Source organism: Euprymna scolopes, chromosome 14 (genome assembly GCF_053919585.1).
Source record: "Euprymna scolopes isolate OS-2025 chromosome 14, ASM5391958v1, whole genome shotgun sequence".
Taxonomy (NCBI): domain Eukaryota; kingdom Metazoa; phylum Mollusca; class Cephalopoda; order Sepiida; family Sepiolidae; genus Euprymna; species Euprymna scolopes.
In genome coordinates, this window is record NC_136495.1 from 48,061,622 (window position 1) to 48,081,679 (window position 20,058).

General features: G+C 32.8%; 1 protein-coding gene across 1 annotated transcript in view; it reads left to right on the forward strand.

Annotated features, from left to right (window-relative positions):
* Window positions 1-20,058, forward strand: part of LOC145292982 (lysosomal alpha-mannosidase-like) — an 83,564-nt gene that overhangs the window by 18,531 nt on the left and 44,975 nt on the right. Inside the window, exons 3-9 of the mRNA XM_080139224.1 lie at window positions 2,285-2,458; window positions 7,075-7,268; window positions 12,419-12,524; window positions 12,888-12,985; window positions 13,742-13,813; window positions 16,174-16,290; window positions 17,074-17,277. Of these exons, the coding sequence (XP_079995350.1) occupies window positions 2,285-2,458; window positions 7,075-7,268; window positions 12,419-12,524; window positions 12,888-12,985; window positions 13,742-13,813; window positions 16,174-16,290; window positions 17,074-17,277 (965 nt within the window). The remainder of the gene's footprint in view (window positions 1-2,284; window positions 2,459-7,074; window positions 7,269-12,418; window positions 12,525-12,887; window positions 12,986-13,741; window positions 13,814-16,173; window positions 16,291-17,073; window positions 17,278-20,058) is intronic.

Genomic DNA, 20,058 nt, shown 5'->3' on the forward strand with positions numbered 1-20,058 from the left:
TTAATTAAGGTTCTTCTGGATAATTTTACTATGTCAATTTCTAATTTTGTAATATTACTTTCAGATTTCGCAAATTCTAATACCATTTCTAACAATTTCTGAGTAATTAATGGGTAATATGAATCAATGGCGAACATTATAAACTTACTATTCTTACATTTAGGTAATGTATTTAACCAACTTAAAAATTTATCTGATGAGGACCATGGATTAAGAATTACTTTAGATTTATTTATTGGCAATATTCTAAAATCTTTTTACTAATGTTACCTAGGTCTGAAATACAAGGAGAGATCAATCTAATTGTAGGGTTATTTTCAAAGTTAGGTTTGTGGTCCTTTTAAAGTAAGTCTCGGACATTTCAGAGTTCTTCTAAGGAGTTAAGGGCAAAATAGATTCATTGATTAAATGAATAATTTTGTGCTACAGATACTGTCAAGAATTGTAAGTGTCAACGGAATTAAAGGAATAAATTGTAAAATGGTCAACATCATGAAATTTGAAATAAAGACTTTGTCATTTTTATGCATATATACTAGCGGGGGTACCCAGTGTGGTGAGGTGTGGACGGGGGGGGAGGGATCAAAACAATAAAAAAAAGGAAAATAAAGAATAAGCTAACGAAAAAAAAAAATGGTATAAATAATCCTGTTTCAACGTTAAAACTTTAAAAATAGAAAAAAAGTTCTTTATATCGCCGTGAACATGCAACTTTAAGATAACGATGCTGCCACTATAACCACTGCTCTACAATGGACTCAGCGAATTAACATTGTTTTTTTTTCTATTTAAACCAATTCAAGAAAGAACGTTTTTCGCACATGCATGTTTGGCTAAATTGTCATGAAGGAACGATTTTTTTGCTACCCTCCCTCATTGCAAATGTCAATATCTATAGGAAATTATTGACTGTTTTTTCTAATTCTCACATTATTTGACAGAGACATCACCCTTTCAGATGGTACCAGCTTTGACCCGGTCCGATGCCACTGAGAAAAGTTTTAGGCAGACCTATAAACATAGGTGAGATTTATATACTAGACTAGCGGAGGTGGCCGGCGTTGCCCGGGTGTTAAAAATAAAAAAAAGTGTAAGTAGGCAGGTAAACTCAAACCTTGAAGCGAAGGGGGAAAAGAAAGTGAAAGAAAACATGATATCTTACCGCAATGCTAAGAGGGCAGAGGAAGTGAAATTAAACGATTAAAAAGTTAAGTGAATGAGTTGACACAAGTGCATAAACATCACACACTTAACTTTGGCTGCAAGCCAGTTAAGCTTAAGTTGAAGCTTTCTGCATAGCTCCCCATAAAATGGGGAGTGTCCAAATGAATAGCAATTGTCTAATATGACAGGTTTTCTCTACATTAATCAAAGCTCATTGTTTTCTGGACGTCCCTAGCGGGAAATCCAAGGAACTGACTTTGTTTCAATTAGTTTCACTTTATTTATACTATAAAGCCAAACAAACACGCGAGAAGACAGAATAGCGGGAATTTTATAAAATAAGTCACTCAAATAAAAGATACACAACGTCTGTTCGCAAATCGTAGATATTATAATCTAGGGAGTATATAAAAAGTTTTAAGAAATAGTACTCCCTCCGAGCCCCCCCCCCCCCCTTTGCCGGATATTAAAAAAAAAAGCACGCACACACATTTTTGCTTTTATATTAGATTATCAAGGTCAGGAATTTTCTTGGATTTTTCTAACTTATTCTTTTCAACCATCTCTGTCAGACATTGCTGTCGACAGGTTCTTCAAATGATGGCGTCATCTTTTATCTTCTACAAGTTGACCAATGTAGATGTGATATGGTCTTTCAACTAATCTTTTGTCATGTAATGGATTTCATAGTGTCACTCACAAGTCATCCAGTTGAAGCCTTCTCTCTCTTAGCGAAACTGAAATAGGAGAAAGATCTCACAATATCAACCAAGCACTATCAACTAACCTGACAAGCAGCAAAATCCCACCCCTTCACTCCAGTCTCTAGATGCCAGAAAGGCTTCTGCATTAAAATTTTCTTCTCAGACTGCTAGACTTTGGAATCCCCTCTCTGTTTCCTGCTTCCCTGACTGTACTAACAGAAGTTTAAATGTAATGTGAACAGACATTGCTGCTCAACTTGCTAGTCCCCTGTTAAACATGGTTTCAAATAATGGCTTCCTTAGGTGACAGTGTCTTTGGAGTGAAAAAGAGAAAAAAAATTTTTTTATTGAATGTTTCTTCCAGCTGATGTCTACCACAACCCTTAAGAATAACTTAAATAATTTTTTTTTTTTAGCAAAAAAACGTATTCAAAATGCTGGTGTACAATACATTTTGGATTCGGTCATCAAGGAATTATTGGAAGATCCAAACAGACGATTTATTTACGTGGAAATAGCCTTCTTTTGGCGGTGGTGGCATGAACAAACCGATTCTATGAAGCACGTTGTACAAAGACTGGTTGATGAAGGTAAGATGGCTTTCTATTAATTTCTGTTTTTTTTTTTATGTTGGACTAGAAAAATACCCGCTCCAGGATGGGTAAAATTAATTCGAATAGAATCCTTTAAAATAGTTCAAAGAAACTAAAATTTTAGGACGCTTTATTAAATGTCTAATACTTAATGAGATTTCATAGAAATCGGAGGTATCTGAATTTTCACAAAGAACCTTCACCTTTTTATCTCTTTCACATAAAACTAAAACTATGGCCTACATTTTTGAACCTCTTATGCCTAGCAGTTATGTTCCAAAAATCATTTGCGTGCATGCAGCAATGTTATGGTCTTACCAGTGTTGGTGACTACAGCTCTCCAAATTGTAGAGCTTTGGTAATCTCAGGAATACGAGTAAAGACGGTAGTTTCCTGTTACTTTCTGTCTTGATTCGAGAGGGGGGGGGTATCTCCTTCTGTGAGTTAAACACGCCCCCAAATAGCAACCTAGAAATTTCTACGACTGCGCAAAACATACTATGCCTAGCTTTCCCAAATGGTCACCTGTTTAGTACTGGTCCGGCTTAAAAAAAAATCATTTAATTAGCTTGAAATATCAAAAAATGAAAAATGAGATTTGTGCAGGATTTATAGCTGCCTCAGTAGTGGGATCACCTAACATAAACATCATTACTTTGGTACTTTTTTTAAATAAAACTCTTGGTTTAGTTTATTTTCACCTTTAGCTTTCACTCGATTGAGTGATGTTGCTGACAAAGGGGGAAGAATCCTGTTTAGAGTTGAAAGCTATCCATATAACCTTTCTCATTGGCTATCTTTTAACCGTGAAGTTTTTTTGTTTTGTTTTTTTAAGCTCCTTACATCAATTAGCTTAATGCCTTGTTTGGAGCTATTTCTATAAAAAACAAAATTCAGTACTATTGGATGAATGAATGTTTATCTGTTAGAACAATGAACATCATCTGATCATTCAAGTGCTGAGAGTTTAAAATTAGGTCTGTGTTTAAATTGAATTTACAGCTGATCAATAAGATATAAAACCTAATGTATTTCTTTATTTCTAATATATTTGTGTTTTCATAAAGTCATTGTGAATGTCCCTAGATCAAGTCGGGGTTGATTTTGTATTAAATATGCATTGCAAATTGATCCTGCCTCCACTCTCTCTCTCTCTGTCTCTCTTTTTCTGTCAGTTCTGTAGTTCATACTATTTTTAGTAAATGCTGACATGCATTAGGACATTCAAAACCAATATGAACTAATCGATTATCAATAAAATTAGGTGTGTGGTCCAAGGTCATTTATTGTTTGAATATTACGACATTGCAAGTTTATTAAAATGGTACCGTTTCAAAAACTTAAATTTTTTTATCATTAATAATGAAGTATGAAAGATAGCACGTATTAATTGTAATTTTAATTTTTTTGCAACAAGGTTATTTGGTACAAATTGTTTTGAAAAAATTTGATTGGATTTATATTCATCATTCAATAAAGTCAAGAATTATCAGATTCTCTTGACTTGTTCCCTTCAACCATCTTTGTCAACTATTGTTGTCAACATGTCTTCCAGATGGCATTTCACCATTTATCAAGATTAAAGGCCACTCAAGAATAAATATTAATAGGAACGAATTATCATACTATATATTATTATACTATCCAGATTTCATTTCTCTCTGAGTTTATCAGATTTAAGTTTTTCTTTAAGACTTGCATTACATATCCATTGTATCATTCTCATCATTTCTTTCCCTGCAACACATTGTCAACCTTCACTGACCAATGACACTTCCATACGTCACATTGCACATAAATGTCTAATGGACTCATTCTTTGTTCAACAGTGGTAACACCAGTGTGGCAGTATAGATTAAAGAATGGAAACTCTGACTTCCTGTACCTATGACTAATTATGAAGAAAAATATTGAGCAGGACTAAATATTAAAAGCAATTGAAAATTGATTTTTTGGTAGTTGTTTCAATTAAAACATAAGTGAAATATGGCAGTTACAAGGGAAACGATTTGATTTATTTGTTTCAAGAAAAAGTAGATATCTTCACCAAAAATTACGGAAAATTAGCAATTAGAATTTTAGTAATGAATAAAAATCATTTCTAGCTTTTCATTATGCATCTTTAAGCTTGCACATCATAGATTATCTCCTTTCTTCTGATATGAAGACGCCATTTGGTCTTGTTCTTTATGGTTTGGTGACTGCGAATAGTAAAATAAATTTATTTTTTAAAATTCTATTTTTGGAGTATACAGTTTTGCCTGATAGGTAAGTATATCAAATTGTTTTCCTGTTATTTTATTTTGAACTGCCATATTTCACTTGTGTATTAATCAAAACAACCATGTTTTCTTTTAAACATGAATGAATAACTATCCTAAAGCATAATGAAAACTTTTTTTTTTTTTTTTTTTACATCTAATTTTTCATTGGTCATTTTTATAGTTCAAAACAAAATTTTTTTTTTTTTTTTTTTTAGTAAATGCTGAGGTGTGTGATGACATTCAAAACCAATATCAAATAATTGATTATTGATAAAAATAAAATTTGGCTTGTGGTCCAAGGTCATTTATAGCTTTATTGTATCATCACATTTCCTAAAATACTTTATCGAAACGATACGATTTCAAAAACTTAAATTCGTTTTTATCATTGATAATGAAATGTAAAACCACAAATGAACAAGGTCATTTATTGTTTTATTATTGTGTCATCACATTTCCTAAAATAGTTTATCAAAACAATACGATTTCAAAAACTTAATTTTTTTTTTATCATTAATAATGAAATATAAAATTACAAATGAACTGATACATGAAAGATAGCACGTATTAATTGTAATTTTATTTAATTACAAATATTTGTGCCAAATTGTTTTGAATAAATTTATTTAGATTAATCTTTGATTGGATTCATCATTCAATAAGTTAAGAATTTTCAAATTCTGATGACTTGTTCTCTCCAACCATCTCTGTTCGCTATTGCTGTCAACAGGTCCTCCAAATGGCATTTCACCACTTATTAAGACTAAAAGCCACTCAAGAATAAGTGTCAATTGGAATGAATTATCATTTTGCATCTTTGAAGCATGTAGTCGTACAACGGTTTCCCACGTTTTTACAGTCCTTTGCATCATTATTGAATTCTGTGAGATTTTTTATGCTGCATCATATAGTCTTCTCTATATTCGATGATGCTTGGTTCAGTTTTGTAGTCTGGCAATAGCAGATTTTGTTAGCCTCATTCTCAGATGTTTGAGTGTCTTTCACTGGACCCAGGGTACTTCTTGTCTATTCTTGTGAATAACTTCTCTCCATTATTCTGCTGATAAACCCATTAGTTTTTCCCAATAAACTTATTTCCTCTTGTCATACTTTGTTTCTCTCTCACTTCCCAACACTTGTGTGTGTGGGAGGGGGGGGCAATAGTATCACACTTTTTTTTCAATGGTGAGCGATCATTAGTGTCCTGGTTATTAGTGTCCAGAGTCTTAAGTGTACCTTTTCCTTTGTGTACCGGTAATGTGTTTTGTGGAGGTTTTAACCCCCACCTTAGGATAGAACAGTGACACCCCAGCCCGAAATAAAAAGTTCATACTAATCACCACTGTTTTGCTAAGGGTAAAAATATGATTTACAATACATGTTATATCACTGTCAAGAAAATTACATGCAAATACAATTTAAAATGATTCCATACCAAGCTTTGAAGCAGTAAAATTTATATCTTTGTTAAAATAAGGAGTACATGCAAACACAGTTTGAACATATTGCATATCACGCTTTCAAGTTATATTGAATATAGGTTATATCAACATCAAAGTGAGAAAAGTACCTGCTAGAGTTACATGTAAAATTGTTACTAAATAACAGGAACTTTCGAATTTTCATGAATCCTTGTGAGTATTCTCTCTAGTACACAAATAAAAAGGTTGTTTTCAATGCTATTCCCAAATAGATACTATATATATATATATATATATATATATATATATATATATATATATATATATATATATAGTCTAAGACACAGAACACAGCATTCTCAAAAAGATGTATAATATTTACCTCGAGTAGTATTTACGTAAAGTACCTAATGACTTTTCCTTCTTCCTCTGATCCTAATGTGACATCATGCTCACACCATGGTTTAGTCATTTGCATACATACATGTCACTGGCTTTGTTATACCTTGTATCTCTAAGCTTTTGTTTGCTACACCCTGACTAACAGTCTCATTCAGCTTCCTTTGTCTGTCCCGGTGAACAACTTCCTCTCCATTGTTCTACTGATAAACCCATTTGTTTTTACTGATAAACTTATTTCCTCTTGTCTCTTGTCATACTTTGTTTCTCTCTCACTTCCCAACACTTGTCGGGCGGGCCTTGGGGAGTGTGGAGCCACCCTTTAATTGCCATTGCTCCCAGGTCCACTCTGACCCAGAGTGGTAGTACCTGTTAGGGTCCCAACTAAACAAACAACCAACCAACACTTGTTGGGGGAGAGGGAGAGCAATAGTCTCATTCTTTGTTTTCAATACCATTCCCAAATGGAATTCTTAAAATAATTTATCTAATGTAATGTTTACCTAATGTACCATCTTTTTATTTTCAGGTCGTTTGGAGTTCATTCTTGGTGGCTGGTGCATGAATGATGAGGCCACCACACATTACAGCGCCATTATAGACCAACATACTTTGGGTTTTGATGTGCTCTCTTCAATTTTTGGTGAATGTGCACGACCGAAGGTGGCTTGGCAGATTGATCCTTTCGGTCATTCAAAGGAAATGGCATCCTTGTTTGCACAGGTTGTACATTATTTTTTCCCCATTTGAGAACTTTTTTTTTTATCTAGGAAAAATGGTCCCTCTTGCTTGCAAATTTTTTGTTGCAAAAATTATGTCTCTTAAATTATGAAAAGTAACGTAATAAGTGTTGATTGTAGAAACGAAATTGACAACCTCAAGTCTAGCCTTTAGTGTCTGGAAATGATCCATTCAATGAGACATTAATATTGGTAATGCTACCATATTGTAGTGAGTTCGCCTTTAGACTCTGGAGAGAGTTTAAAGACTGGCTGTTTGAATGATGCAAGGTCTATCAAAGCTGCCCTATGAAAGCTGCCTCAAAAAACTTTAACCGTTTCTTTTAAGTGCAACGATTATACAGTGATCATATTTTGGTCTACAATCTTTTTAACCTCAGGACAGCTCTTACTTTTAGTGATAACACTGTTCTGTTTAAGGTAAATGAGATCAAAAGATCTTGCATCTTGTTTGTGTTCCAAGCCATCTAAACATTGCATTCAGTCTGCTAAGAATGCAAGGAGTATTCTATTTTTTCATGAGTTTTTTTTTTTTTTCCTGCAAACTCCTGAAATATTTCTCCCTCTTTCTCTCTCTGTAAAATGTTTTTGACTCCTCATGGGAATATGACACCAATGATTTCGACAATCGTTTTTATAACCACCAGTTGTGGTAATCAACCAATGAAAATATTCCAAAGTTACTATAAAAATTGTTGAATTTTGGATTCAATCAGGTCACCGTTGGCTATGTCATGAACCGCATTTGATTCTTTGGCTGCCATCTTTGTTACTGGAAATTACTTCACACTCAGTATTGAGACTGCACTCTGTTCAACATAATGTTTCAACACTTAACAGGTTATGGGCCCAGCAATGATCTTTTCTTTGACGGATCGGAATATAAATTCGAATTGTGCCAGGTAAAATTTCTGGGGTATCTAAGGATTCAAAAACTACACAAAATGATGCAATCTCCAACAGAGAATCCTAACGACCCTGAATTTCTCAAAAAGAATGTGACTGTTTTTGCAGAACTGATTCAATGCTTAGACGATAGAAGTCTGTCTCTGATTATAAGAGACGCCTTGGATGACAGACAGAAAGCATTGAACATATTAAGAGAACATTATTTATCAAAAGGGAAACTGAAAATTATATCACTATATACAGAACTAACGTCTCTGAAATGTAAGGATGAAACGATTACCGACTACGTTATAAGGATAGAAACAACCGCCAATGCCTTAAAACTCTCAGGTGAAATAATAAGCGATAGCTTGTTGATATCAATGAACCTCAAGGGACTCCCAGCTGATTTTAAACCATTTACAACTATTATAACGCAAAAAGACAAACCCATAATTTTCAGTGAATTTAAAGTGGCATTGCGCAGTTATGAAGAGACTAATCGTATGCTCGTGGACAATAACTCCAGCAATATTATGAAGTTCAAAAATGCTTCTCGAAAACAGACACCACCTGATTACGCACCTCACAGCAATGTGTTCCCCAAAAGTAATTTTCCCAAGAAAAATAATAAAATTATCTGCTATAATTGTGGACGACCCAACCACAAAAGTTTCCAATGTTAATATAAATGCTCTAAAATGAACTCCGTAAAAAACATTGAGAACTTTGAGGAAGAACATACATTTCTATTCACATGTAACTTTGACAATACCACAAATAGTAAAAATCTCATTGTAGACTGTGGTGCTACAGCACACGTTATCACCAAGGAATCTGATTTTATTAATTTTGATTCAAACTTTAATCCACAAAGTCCTTTTGTCGAACTTGCTGATGGTAGTCAAATAAATGATAGTCTTAATGTCCTGCCTCTGCTCCATATCTAATGTGATATACAGCGATGCTAAAATATCCCTAAAAAATAATAAAGGCGATATCTGTAACTGTATTCTAAAAAATGCTCTTTTAATACCTACATTTAAGCAAGACATATTTTCCGTGCAGACTGCAATTAAACAAGGTGCGAATATAAAGTTTGGCCAAAACAAATCAAAATTGATATACCCCAATGGAACTGTATTTGACATTAAAGAAAATGGCCGACTATATTATTTAAAAAGTATGGTTCCCTCAAAAACTACCTGTCACAACTTGGAAACCTGACATAAAATTCTAGGACACTGCAATACAGCTGATATTAAAAAATTACCAAGTGCAGTCGAAGGCATGAAAATAATACCATCAGGCGATCTCCCAAATTGTGATGTGTGTGCACAGGGAAAATGACAAAATATATAAGCACAACGCCAGACAAAAAGGCCACGAAAATTCTCTCACTTGTGCATTGTGACTTAGCAGATCCGATCAACCCGATGGGGAGAAATAATCTAAGAAACTCAAAAAGAGAAGCATGAACAGTCGAAATCACACAAAAAAAAAAAAAAAAATTGTAAATTGTCCCGGGCACGACGTTAAACTGCGACCATTTCTATCTTACTAACCAAATTAACCAACTAATACCTAACATAATGTTTCCAGTTTTTGTTTTAAAAAAAAAAAAATGTATATTTGAATAGGATTCTACTTGCATGTTTATATATATATATATATATATATATATATATATATATATATATATTGAAAAGTATTTATTTTTATATGTATAAAAAAAAAAAAAAAAACTCAATGTGATTTACAAAAAAAAAATGGCTTTTTGCACACATTATACCAATATATTAATAATTCTTTTTGACCAATGAGAATAAAGACAAATTCTCAAAAAAAAAAAAATTATTGGTTTATTTTTATTTGTTCATTGATTTGTTTATTTTTACTTTTTATTTATTTTTTCTTTCCTTTTCTCAAGTCAAACCAATATTGAATCTGAAAGGATTTTTCCATTATATCAAAAAAGAGATGTGTAAAATGTTTTTGACTCCTAATGGAAGTATGACACCAATGATTTTGACAATCGTTTTTATAACCACCGGTTGTGGTAATCAACCAATGAAAATGTTCCAAAGTTACTATAAAAATTGTTGAATTTTGGATTCAATCAGTTCGCTGTTGGCTATGTCACAAACCACATTTGATTCTTTGGCCGCCATCTTTGTTACTGGAAATTACTTCACACTCAGTATTGAGACTGCACTCTGTTAAACATAATGTCTTAACACTCCTTCATCAGACCACTTTTAGAGTATAATGTCCTGCCTCTGCTCCATATCTAATGTGATATACAGCATCTGGGAGTTTAAAGATTGCCTCTTTGAATGATGCAGGGTCTATGAAAGCTGCCTCAAAAAGCTTCAACCATTTCTCCCTTAAGCACAATAATTATACAGTGATCATATTTTGGTCTGCAATCTTTTTAATAAGCTTAATGATATACCTGAGGACGTATTTTCCCTGCACCAGAAAGAAGTCTATGTGGGCATTACAAGAAACTATTTACTTAATTGGAATGTTTGAGATGAGTATTATTTATTCATTTATTTATTGTGGACTATTATCCCCATCTTTTAGATGTTTCGTGACATTTCGGCCAACTAACGAAGCTTTCAAGCTTCTGACGAAGGCCAGAGGAATAGTTGGCTGAAATGTCATGAAACAACTAAAAGATGAGGACAATAGTTCGCAATAAATAAACTATTTCACTGCTGATTTTGATTGAGAAAGCATCCCCCTCCCCTTCAGTTCAATCAAGATCCCTGGATCTTGGTATAGACATCCAAGTGATGTAATAAATATGTCAAACAGTTAAATTCAAGGTGAATTTGAACAAGTGCTGTGCCACTGTATCCTCTTCCATGTGCATTTCTGCCATCTTTTCTCTACATGTCAATTGAAGCGTGATTGTTTTATTTTGTTTTTCTTTTTCTTTTGCCAAATGAATTGAGTAAGACAAAATTTAAAATATTGATCCAAACTGAACAGTGAATTTGATTGAAAATGAATTTTGTTTTGACAGATCAATCAAGGACAACAATGAATGACTAAAGATGTAGCTTTTAAGCTATTTCGGTCAATGAAATGGGGGGAAAATCTAGCTTTACTTTATATATACTCCTGGCACTGTCAGTGTAAAAAAATGTTACAAGATTTTCTTTAATTGTATTCAAGTCTCCTGTTTATCATAATATTACAACTGTACAATAAATTAAATTCTAGCATTTTAAAATTCATAAAATTATATTAAATTATTCCCTCTTTTGTGGGATTTTATCTTCATTTCTATGGCATAATGGTAAATGTTTGTAAAAGGGCTAGGAGATTAGGGTTCAATCCTCAGTAATCATACCAAAGGTTTTAAAATTGGGACTTGATGTCCCCTTGCTACACACTCAGCATTATAAGGGGAGGATCAAGGGCAAGTGGAGCAATTCTAGAAATTGGGTGGTGCTTTCTTACACCTTGGTGTAGCAGTTAATAAAAATGGAAACCTTCGGGTCACCCTCAAATATAGTCTGCCACAGCTATATCTTCATAAACGACCTCCCTGATGCAGTCGGGTCCTGGATATGACCTTAAACTATATCCAGTGGTGAGGCCCTAGCTTGCGGGCTTTGGGGAGTGTGGATCCACCCTTTAATTGCCATTGCTCCCAAGTCCACTCTGACTCGGAGTGGTAGTACCTGTTAGGGTCCCAACTATGGGGTAAATAGAAACCGACTTGAAAACAACAAATATATTCTGTTAAAAAATTTTTCTTCAAAATCTTTGGAGTTGGCATTAAATAACCCAAAAAGGGTTGATATGCTGTAAAACAAAAACAACCAACCAACCAACCCTGATGCAGTCACTCAAAATCAATGTATTTTTTGATGACTCCATGTTCTATTCTCAACATGGACAAATTAACCATACATGCATATCCAAAGCAATGGCTGAATCCTTAGAAAATGAACTCTAGTTTGTAATAGAATGGGGCCAAAAATAGATGGTTACATTCAATGCTACCGAAAGAAAGCTTATTCCATATCGTTTGGCTTTATCTTACTTCCCTTCCTTCTTTTTGAAAATGATTTTTTCCTTACTTCAAAGGATTTATGAAGTGGGTAGGGGGTAGGAGACTTGTTTCTTCTAATAACTTCCTGCACCCCCCACACACATGCACTCTGTGTTCTCTTAATTTTGAAGTCATCAATCAAATAAAATTGTAATCATTTTACTTATTTGCAGATGGGATTTGATGGCTTATTCTTTGGTCGTGCTGATTATGAAGATATTCTGAACCGAATTGGGCCTAAAGAATTAGAAATGGTTTGGAAGGCTAATCAGAATCTGGGTCAGTATTTAAAAATATTTTTAAATCTTTTTTTTTCTTTGCTTATTTTCCATTTCTACTTTTGTTTATCTTCATAATGCAGCAAACAATCCTTTTTTATATTTAGGAATTTTTGAGATGAGGATTGATAATTTGTATTATTTGGACTACTATTCTCATCTTGGATGTTTTACAATATTTTGGCTGCATATAGTGAAAATAATACTCCAGATGAGAAAAGTACTTTAGATAATCCAAATATGAATCGTCCTGTGTAATATTTATATTTTCTTCTTGATTGATAAAAACGTTTTTCTTGCATCTCTTGCTAGATTAATCTCTTTTATCATACATTTTTGTCTTTTCCTCAAATTTTGTCTTTAGGTGCTTCATCAGATTTATTCACTGGTATTCTTCTCAATGGTTATAATCCTCCGCCTGGATTTTGTTTTGATGAGCTTTGCACTGATGATCCAATTATGGTATGTTTTTTAGTTGTTCTATGCACAATGTTATATTTCACTTTTTTTTGTTGTTGTTGTTAGAACTACAAAAGCTCAATAATAAAAAAAATACGAGCTAAGTTATGATTTAAATAATAAGTGAAGCATGCATAGTGCATAGTCCCCGTGAGTGCACAGTGAACAAAGCATAAAAAAAATTACTAAGTTTAGCATTTGCTCCCTCACCTCCATTTAGCCCCAAAAGTCCCCAGGGGATGTCAAAACTTAGTGAAAATGAACAAACGATACAGTTTTAGGCCTTAACATATGTAAATTTGAGTTCTGTACCATGCAAAAAAAGAAATGACCAAGTCCATCATTTGCCCCCCCCCCATTTAGCCTCGAAAGTCCCCAAGGCCTTAACATATTTAAATTTGAGTTCAGCACCATGCAAAACTGCTAAATAGACATACACACAAAAGTTTGGACAAATATGGTAAAATAGTCTCCTAAAACCATTGAATTGACAGTTTTGTTGACCTCACATTAAGTTTACAAGACAAAAATTATAAACTTATTTTAAATTATTTCCAACCAACAATATATCTCCACATGGACAAAGCTGGGTGAATACCTCCTAATTATTTCTAAAAGTTAAAATAAATATTCTACAGCATATAATTCATCTAATATTTATCAAAATATATAAATTTATAATTTTTGTTGATAAATGTCAATAGCAAAATTATTTAATTGGATTTGTCTGAAGAAATTCAGTTTGTTTTCTCTTTTCAGGATGACAAAAGACTTCAAGAGTACAATGTGGACGAAAAAATTAGCGCATTCTTGGCTTGGGTGGAACTTAAGGTTGGTTAATGGATTTAATCTTAAACGTATAATCTTTAAGGTCAGTTGGTGAAGAAAGGGGAAGGAAAATATGGGAGGAATGATAAGGATGAATTTGAAAGAAAGTGGGATAAACTAGCCAGATAGGTTAGTTTAGAAATCTGTTTCTAAAAACTGTCCACATCATGTGCCAAGATAAACTCAACATGATAATGGTAGGTTGAGAGATGATAACACAACTTGTGTGCAAGTGTAAGATGATAGTGACTAATGAGAACTTGAATATGGAGAAACTGTGGATGAGTGATTCCTTTGGAGCACAGGAGGAGCAGATGAGGTACTTGTATTGAATTTAACCTAAATTAAAACAAATATAAAAATCTTTATTGTATACACGCCTATCATAGAACTAAAATGTCATATTGATAAAGTAGCTTTTTTCCTCAAAGAAAATTGTTTTCAAGCAATTTTTAAATGATTAATGGGAAATCATTATTACAATACTGATCTTGCAAGTTTGAATTATGGAGTTATCTGCCCTTGTTTTTTTTTTTGTTTTTTTAAGATGGCGATGAAAACCCGTCCCTTTTTGCTTACTTATAAAATTTGATCTTAGTTAAAATCAAAACTACTTGATCAATTTATGTAATGTTAGGAATATAACATGTTAATTTCATGACTGGTATGTACATAAAGATTTTGCTGTATTTTTTTTTGTTTTAATTAGGTTGAATTCTGGACAAGAACTGCAGGTGCTAGTGTAATTTTCAGAGTTAGGAGTGGATGGAGTAAGTTCAAAGACTCTGTGCCATTATTAACATGTGCATTGCCAACAGTTTTCATCCTGTGTTCCTATCAAAACTTCTTGACAACCTCATTAGTTAGGCCATTCAGTAATTTCAATGTATTCGTATAGCCAATTCTTACAAGTACCACAAAATATTGAATCGCACCAGACTCCCTTTCCACAAACTGAATAAGGGAACTTTCCGCTTTTTGAGAGCTTTCCAGCACTACAATCAATAATCATCACTTGGGTTTTGATGATCCCATTTCTTTCACCATTCCTCTTACACTTCCTCCCACCATCTAAATCATTTATGTACAAACACTCAAAGTTTTATCAATTTTTGTATCATACACAATTTATACTGATGAAATCATTGATGTCATGTTTCGGAATTTGAGATGAGATTTGATACTTTTCATGATATGGATTAGATTACTTGTTTAAATTTTCAAAATGTTTTGGTCAATGTAATTATTAATTTTCTCAAGGTGCACCTTTTCCAACTTTGGAATTTCAAACCAAGTCATTTCTACCATCTATAAAAATAGATTCATCTCGTTCAGTCAGCCATGACCTATTTATTTTTGTTTTTCTAATACCTAATGTTCAAAATGTTTTTAAAAAAATGTGACCCAACTCCTATTTAATATTCGTACTGAATCGCACATTAATTTACAACAACCATCAACAATACCATGAGGGACTGACCTTGTCAGGGTTAATACCGCCAGAAAAATAAAAACAAGCCGTCTTTGAAAAAGGTGTTACATCGAAAGTTTCAGAAAAAATTTTTTTTTTTAAATGATTTTAATTATTTAATATTTTGTAACATTTTTGGTTTTCTAATATTTTCAAATTAACCTTTCGAAATGTTTTCAAAAATGTGACCAAACTCCTGTTTTATTGTTAGTTATCTGCAATAAGTATTGAACCATCAATCTCTATAAGACTCTTCCTGATCCTACTGGATCAGGATGTCTGAAGATTTCGGCTTCCTGTCCTAAAATGCACTGAACATTGATGCTATTGTTTTTTCCTTCTCCTTTGCAAAACTCAATAGCATGCTACAAAAAAATAACAATTTTCCTGTACAAAACAACCAAATCAAATGGCATGAATAAATATTTAAAGATATTAAAAACTTTAAGCATAAAAATTTTTACCAAAATTACCAAATTTGACATTAAATAAACTGAAAAGGGTTGTTGTAAAACCAAACAACCAGTCATGACCCAGTAGAAGTGTTATGATTTTATTTTTAATTCTTACCTGTAGTAAGGACTGAACCTTCAATCTCCAGAAGACTGCCACTAAGAACTGATTATTAATCAATACCTACATTCATTGCACCATGTTCAAATATCCATATCTTTAGAGTTAGAAAACAAATGAGATAATTTTTGGATGCCTTGGAGAATGGATCTTTAATGTTTAAGTCTTAAATCAACCAGAGAAAGTTGTAGAAATTTGTATTTCCATTTGCGCAAACCTTATCCAATTCCTGAAATCTAAATGTTTGGATGCATAAACAGATGATTTTGTGATTTCAGATTTCCACTTTCCTCATATTAAAACCTTTTTCTTCTTGTAGTCTTTTACATTAAAGACGAAGCACCTTTTGTTGACGATGGGTTCTGACTTCCAATACAGCAATGCTAATGCCTGGTTTAAGAACTTGGACAAATTGATATATCATATCAATAAAAAAGTAAGTTTTAACACTTTGATGCCATATTTAAAATATTTTTTGTGTAGATATTTGATATGGAAACCAAAGGAATACCCATCTCAGGACGGGTAAAATTAATTCCCTCAACAGGACAGTTTTAAACTATTTTATATGTCCCTTACAAAAATTAAAGATATTATGATATTAAGCCTTAAGTATAGAATCCTTATTCTCATTGTGTTTAAAATCTATTACATGCTTTTGATTCTAAAAAATGTTTAAAATTTAAGGCTTGGGCTTAAATTTAAATTTAGTGAATCTTGTTTAATTGGTGTCTAATGATTATCGATCAAAGTCAATGCAAATCTGAAATATTTGAATTTTTAAATGGGAGGTCATATTACCCCCCCCCCCTCCGCTTAAACTATTTCAAAATAACTGAAATATAAGAAATATTTATTAATGCCAAATGCTTTCTGAAAAAATTTCAAGAAAATAAAATGTTTATGAATGGCTTCCATCCCTTTCTAATTTATTACTATCTTATGCTGAGCAGCAGTGTTTTAAAATTCATAATGATCGGTTTATTAGTTTAGTGGTGCTAATATTAGTCCACCTACCTCTCCCCCCTTTAAACTACTCTAAAGAAACTGAAATTTAGAAAATATTTCTTAATGTCTAATACTTTAAAATTTCACAAAAATTACGTAATGAAAAAAAGAATTTCAATCTACTTGATTATATACTAAATCTGGCCAGAACTCTTTTGATCGGAAAAAAACTAGTGAAATAAATGAATTAAAAAAATTTTTTTTTTTTTAGCAAGCCAATGGCAGCAACGTGAATCTATTATACTCAACACCTTCCTGTTACCTGTACAGCATTAATAAAGCTAATATCACATGGCCAACAAAAAAGGATGACTTCTTCCCATATGCTGACAGGCCACACAGTTATTGGACCGGATACTTCACAAGCCGGCCAAGCCTAAAGCAGTATGTCCGGGTTTCTAGTTCCTTTTTCCAGGTATGTAAATGACACTGCTTCCATTTTCTTATCTTCTGATTTTCATGTGTTGAGCAGCAGATGATGTGGCAGGATGTGATTCTAATTTGAAACCTCAGCAGGAATTTAAATCTAACTTTCGAGGAGTTTTTCACTCTAGCACAAACTCAATGGTATCGATTGGACCCAGCAAAAGATGTATCATAGGTATTTCAGTCTCCTTGGAACAATGGCAGTATTCTTCATCGGTGATTCTGCTCCCTGAAACAGCCTACCTGTGGTAGTGATAATAGCATTTCATATTCAGGGTTAAAATCGCCTTGGACAAAACATTCAGATGATATATAGATGTATGCAAGTCTTCTGTCCTTTTACATCATGTGTTGACCTGTTGTAATCATTTTTTTTTTTTTATTAATTTAATGATTTGTATCTCCATCTTAAAATCATAACTTACCTTCTGGTCCACATCATCCTTTATGTGCATGGGAGTTTCTATGAGGACTGACGTCAACTCTGTTAGTTGCCTTCAAAAGCCATCTTCTTGCACTAATTATTATATTCTGTTTGTGATTCTGCTTCTTTGGAATAACTTTTTCCCTCCTTACAAGGCATATTGTCACTTGAATGTGAGGGTCTACTAATTGAAATCATATCTACATCGGGCCATGGGTAGTTAATCCGCAAGATGTCCTGTTTCGTTTAAACTTCTGCTTGTTAGTACAATCAGGGAAGCAAGAAACGGGAGGAAATTTCAAATTCTAGCAGTTCGTGGGATGAAACTATAAAAGTAGTAGGCTTTCTGGCATCTACAGATTTCAATGGTGAAGGGGTGGGATTTTGCTGCTTATCGGGTTAGTTGGAAGTATGTATGTCGAGGGGGACACAAATGCTATGAGTTCATCCGAGCACATTTCATTAAAGTACTTGTAAAACAACCTACCAAAGGTAGTGATGTCTATCACATTCAGAATTGGTTACTGTGAACAAAACATTCAAACAGTATAAACGAACACATTTTCTAACTGCTCATTTACATGACTTGATGTATTTCAGTATGATTATCCAATTCTTACATAGTATGAGGGTTGTCATGTTATATAGGGGTTTCATTGAGAGAGTTTTAAGAGTGAGTCTTAGAGGAGAGAGTTTCTTAGAGAGTCTTATTAAGAGAGAGAGAGAGAGGGATGTTGTAAGAGAGAAATTGTTCGTTTTATGACGATTCATATTTATATTAAAAGTTCATTACTTAGAAGTGTTCATATGAGAAGCTCTTTGAGTGAGGAGATAGTGTTCAGACAGTCTTAGTGTAGATATGAGATGTAGAGTTCATGAATTTTCATAACAAAATTGACAGTGCACATTCTTTTCTTAAAATATTTTATCTCTATTCTAAACAACCGTTTGCTTTACATTCCATTTTCTAATTCTCACACGTAATCTATTTCTAAACCTAAATTATGAGGTTTGAATTTCGCCTATGCTATTTCATTTTCATTTTAACTAAATCTCTCTATTTTTATACTTACATGAAAAGGGAACAGCCCTTATCATGTAACAGTCACCCAAGTTGACCCGTTCTTATGAATTACTTATTTGTATCTAATTTAATCATTTGTATCTCAGTCATCTTAAAATCATAACTTGTCTTCTGGTGGACGTCATTTATGTGCATGCATGCTCCTCCAAGAACCGAGATCAACAGTTTCTTTCATTAATTATTCAATTAAACAATGATCTTATAAAATGAATGACTTATTCAGACATTGATTTTTTAGTGGCCTGAAAGGTAAAAAACAAGGGAGAGAATGCTAGATAATCATTGCAGTAATGAGCATGTTATATTTTTATCTATGAGAGATCAAAAAACCAGATAAATCGAATGTCTCATATGCGCTGGTCAATCTGTTGATCATTGCTATTTTTTCATCATCATGTATGGCTGTGGATCATCTTGTGGTTCTAGATCGTTTGACAAGACAAAACTTCTCATTTAATGAAATATAAGGAAAACTTTTACATCTGACTAAATATTAGATTTTTCATAATTTTTAGCTTATACAATATAGGTCAAACGTTTGAACCATTTACGATTCTTGTCAGACATGTTTCCTGTTTGCAACATAATGCCAGATTTATCAAAGTAATTATATGTTGGTTAATATTTATACCAGTAAACACAGCCACCAATATATCATAAAATGTACTCAAAAATATTTAGCAATTATTTTCATGTTATGAATTTTTGAATTTCACAACCAACAAATATAGCAAAGAGATAGTATCCCTTTATCAAGTGTTTCTATCACAAAATATTTGTTTCAACGTCATAAGACTAGAGATCAAAGAGAAAGTTAATTAAAAAATAAAATCTTATCTTTTTTTTTTTCTTTAAGACTCCTGGCATATTCCTATATTGCTAGATCCTTTATATTATAATATATTAGTTGCTGTTGACAGCTTGTGATTGTTTAGCCAAATATGCTACTTAAAATACTTGAAACCAAAATAATAAACATTTCATAAGTTCCTTTTAAACACAGGACACAAATTAACATTTTGCTAATTTTGGTACAAATTTCTTATAACTATGATCTTAATAATATCCAAGAATTGATTTGCTTGAACAATTGTATGTAGAGTGGGACAGCTTTTGTTTTTGTTTTTTTTTTCAACTTAAAATTTAGAAGTGGAAGGCAATTTGTTAAAGGCAAAAAAAATCATTGAATTCAAAAACCATAAAAAAAAATGTAGCATCACCAACTGGAAGGCGAGAGAGAAAGAAAACCTTTTCTCTTGTTT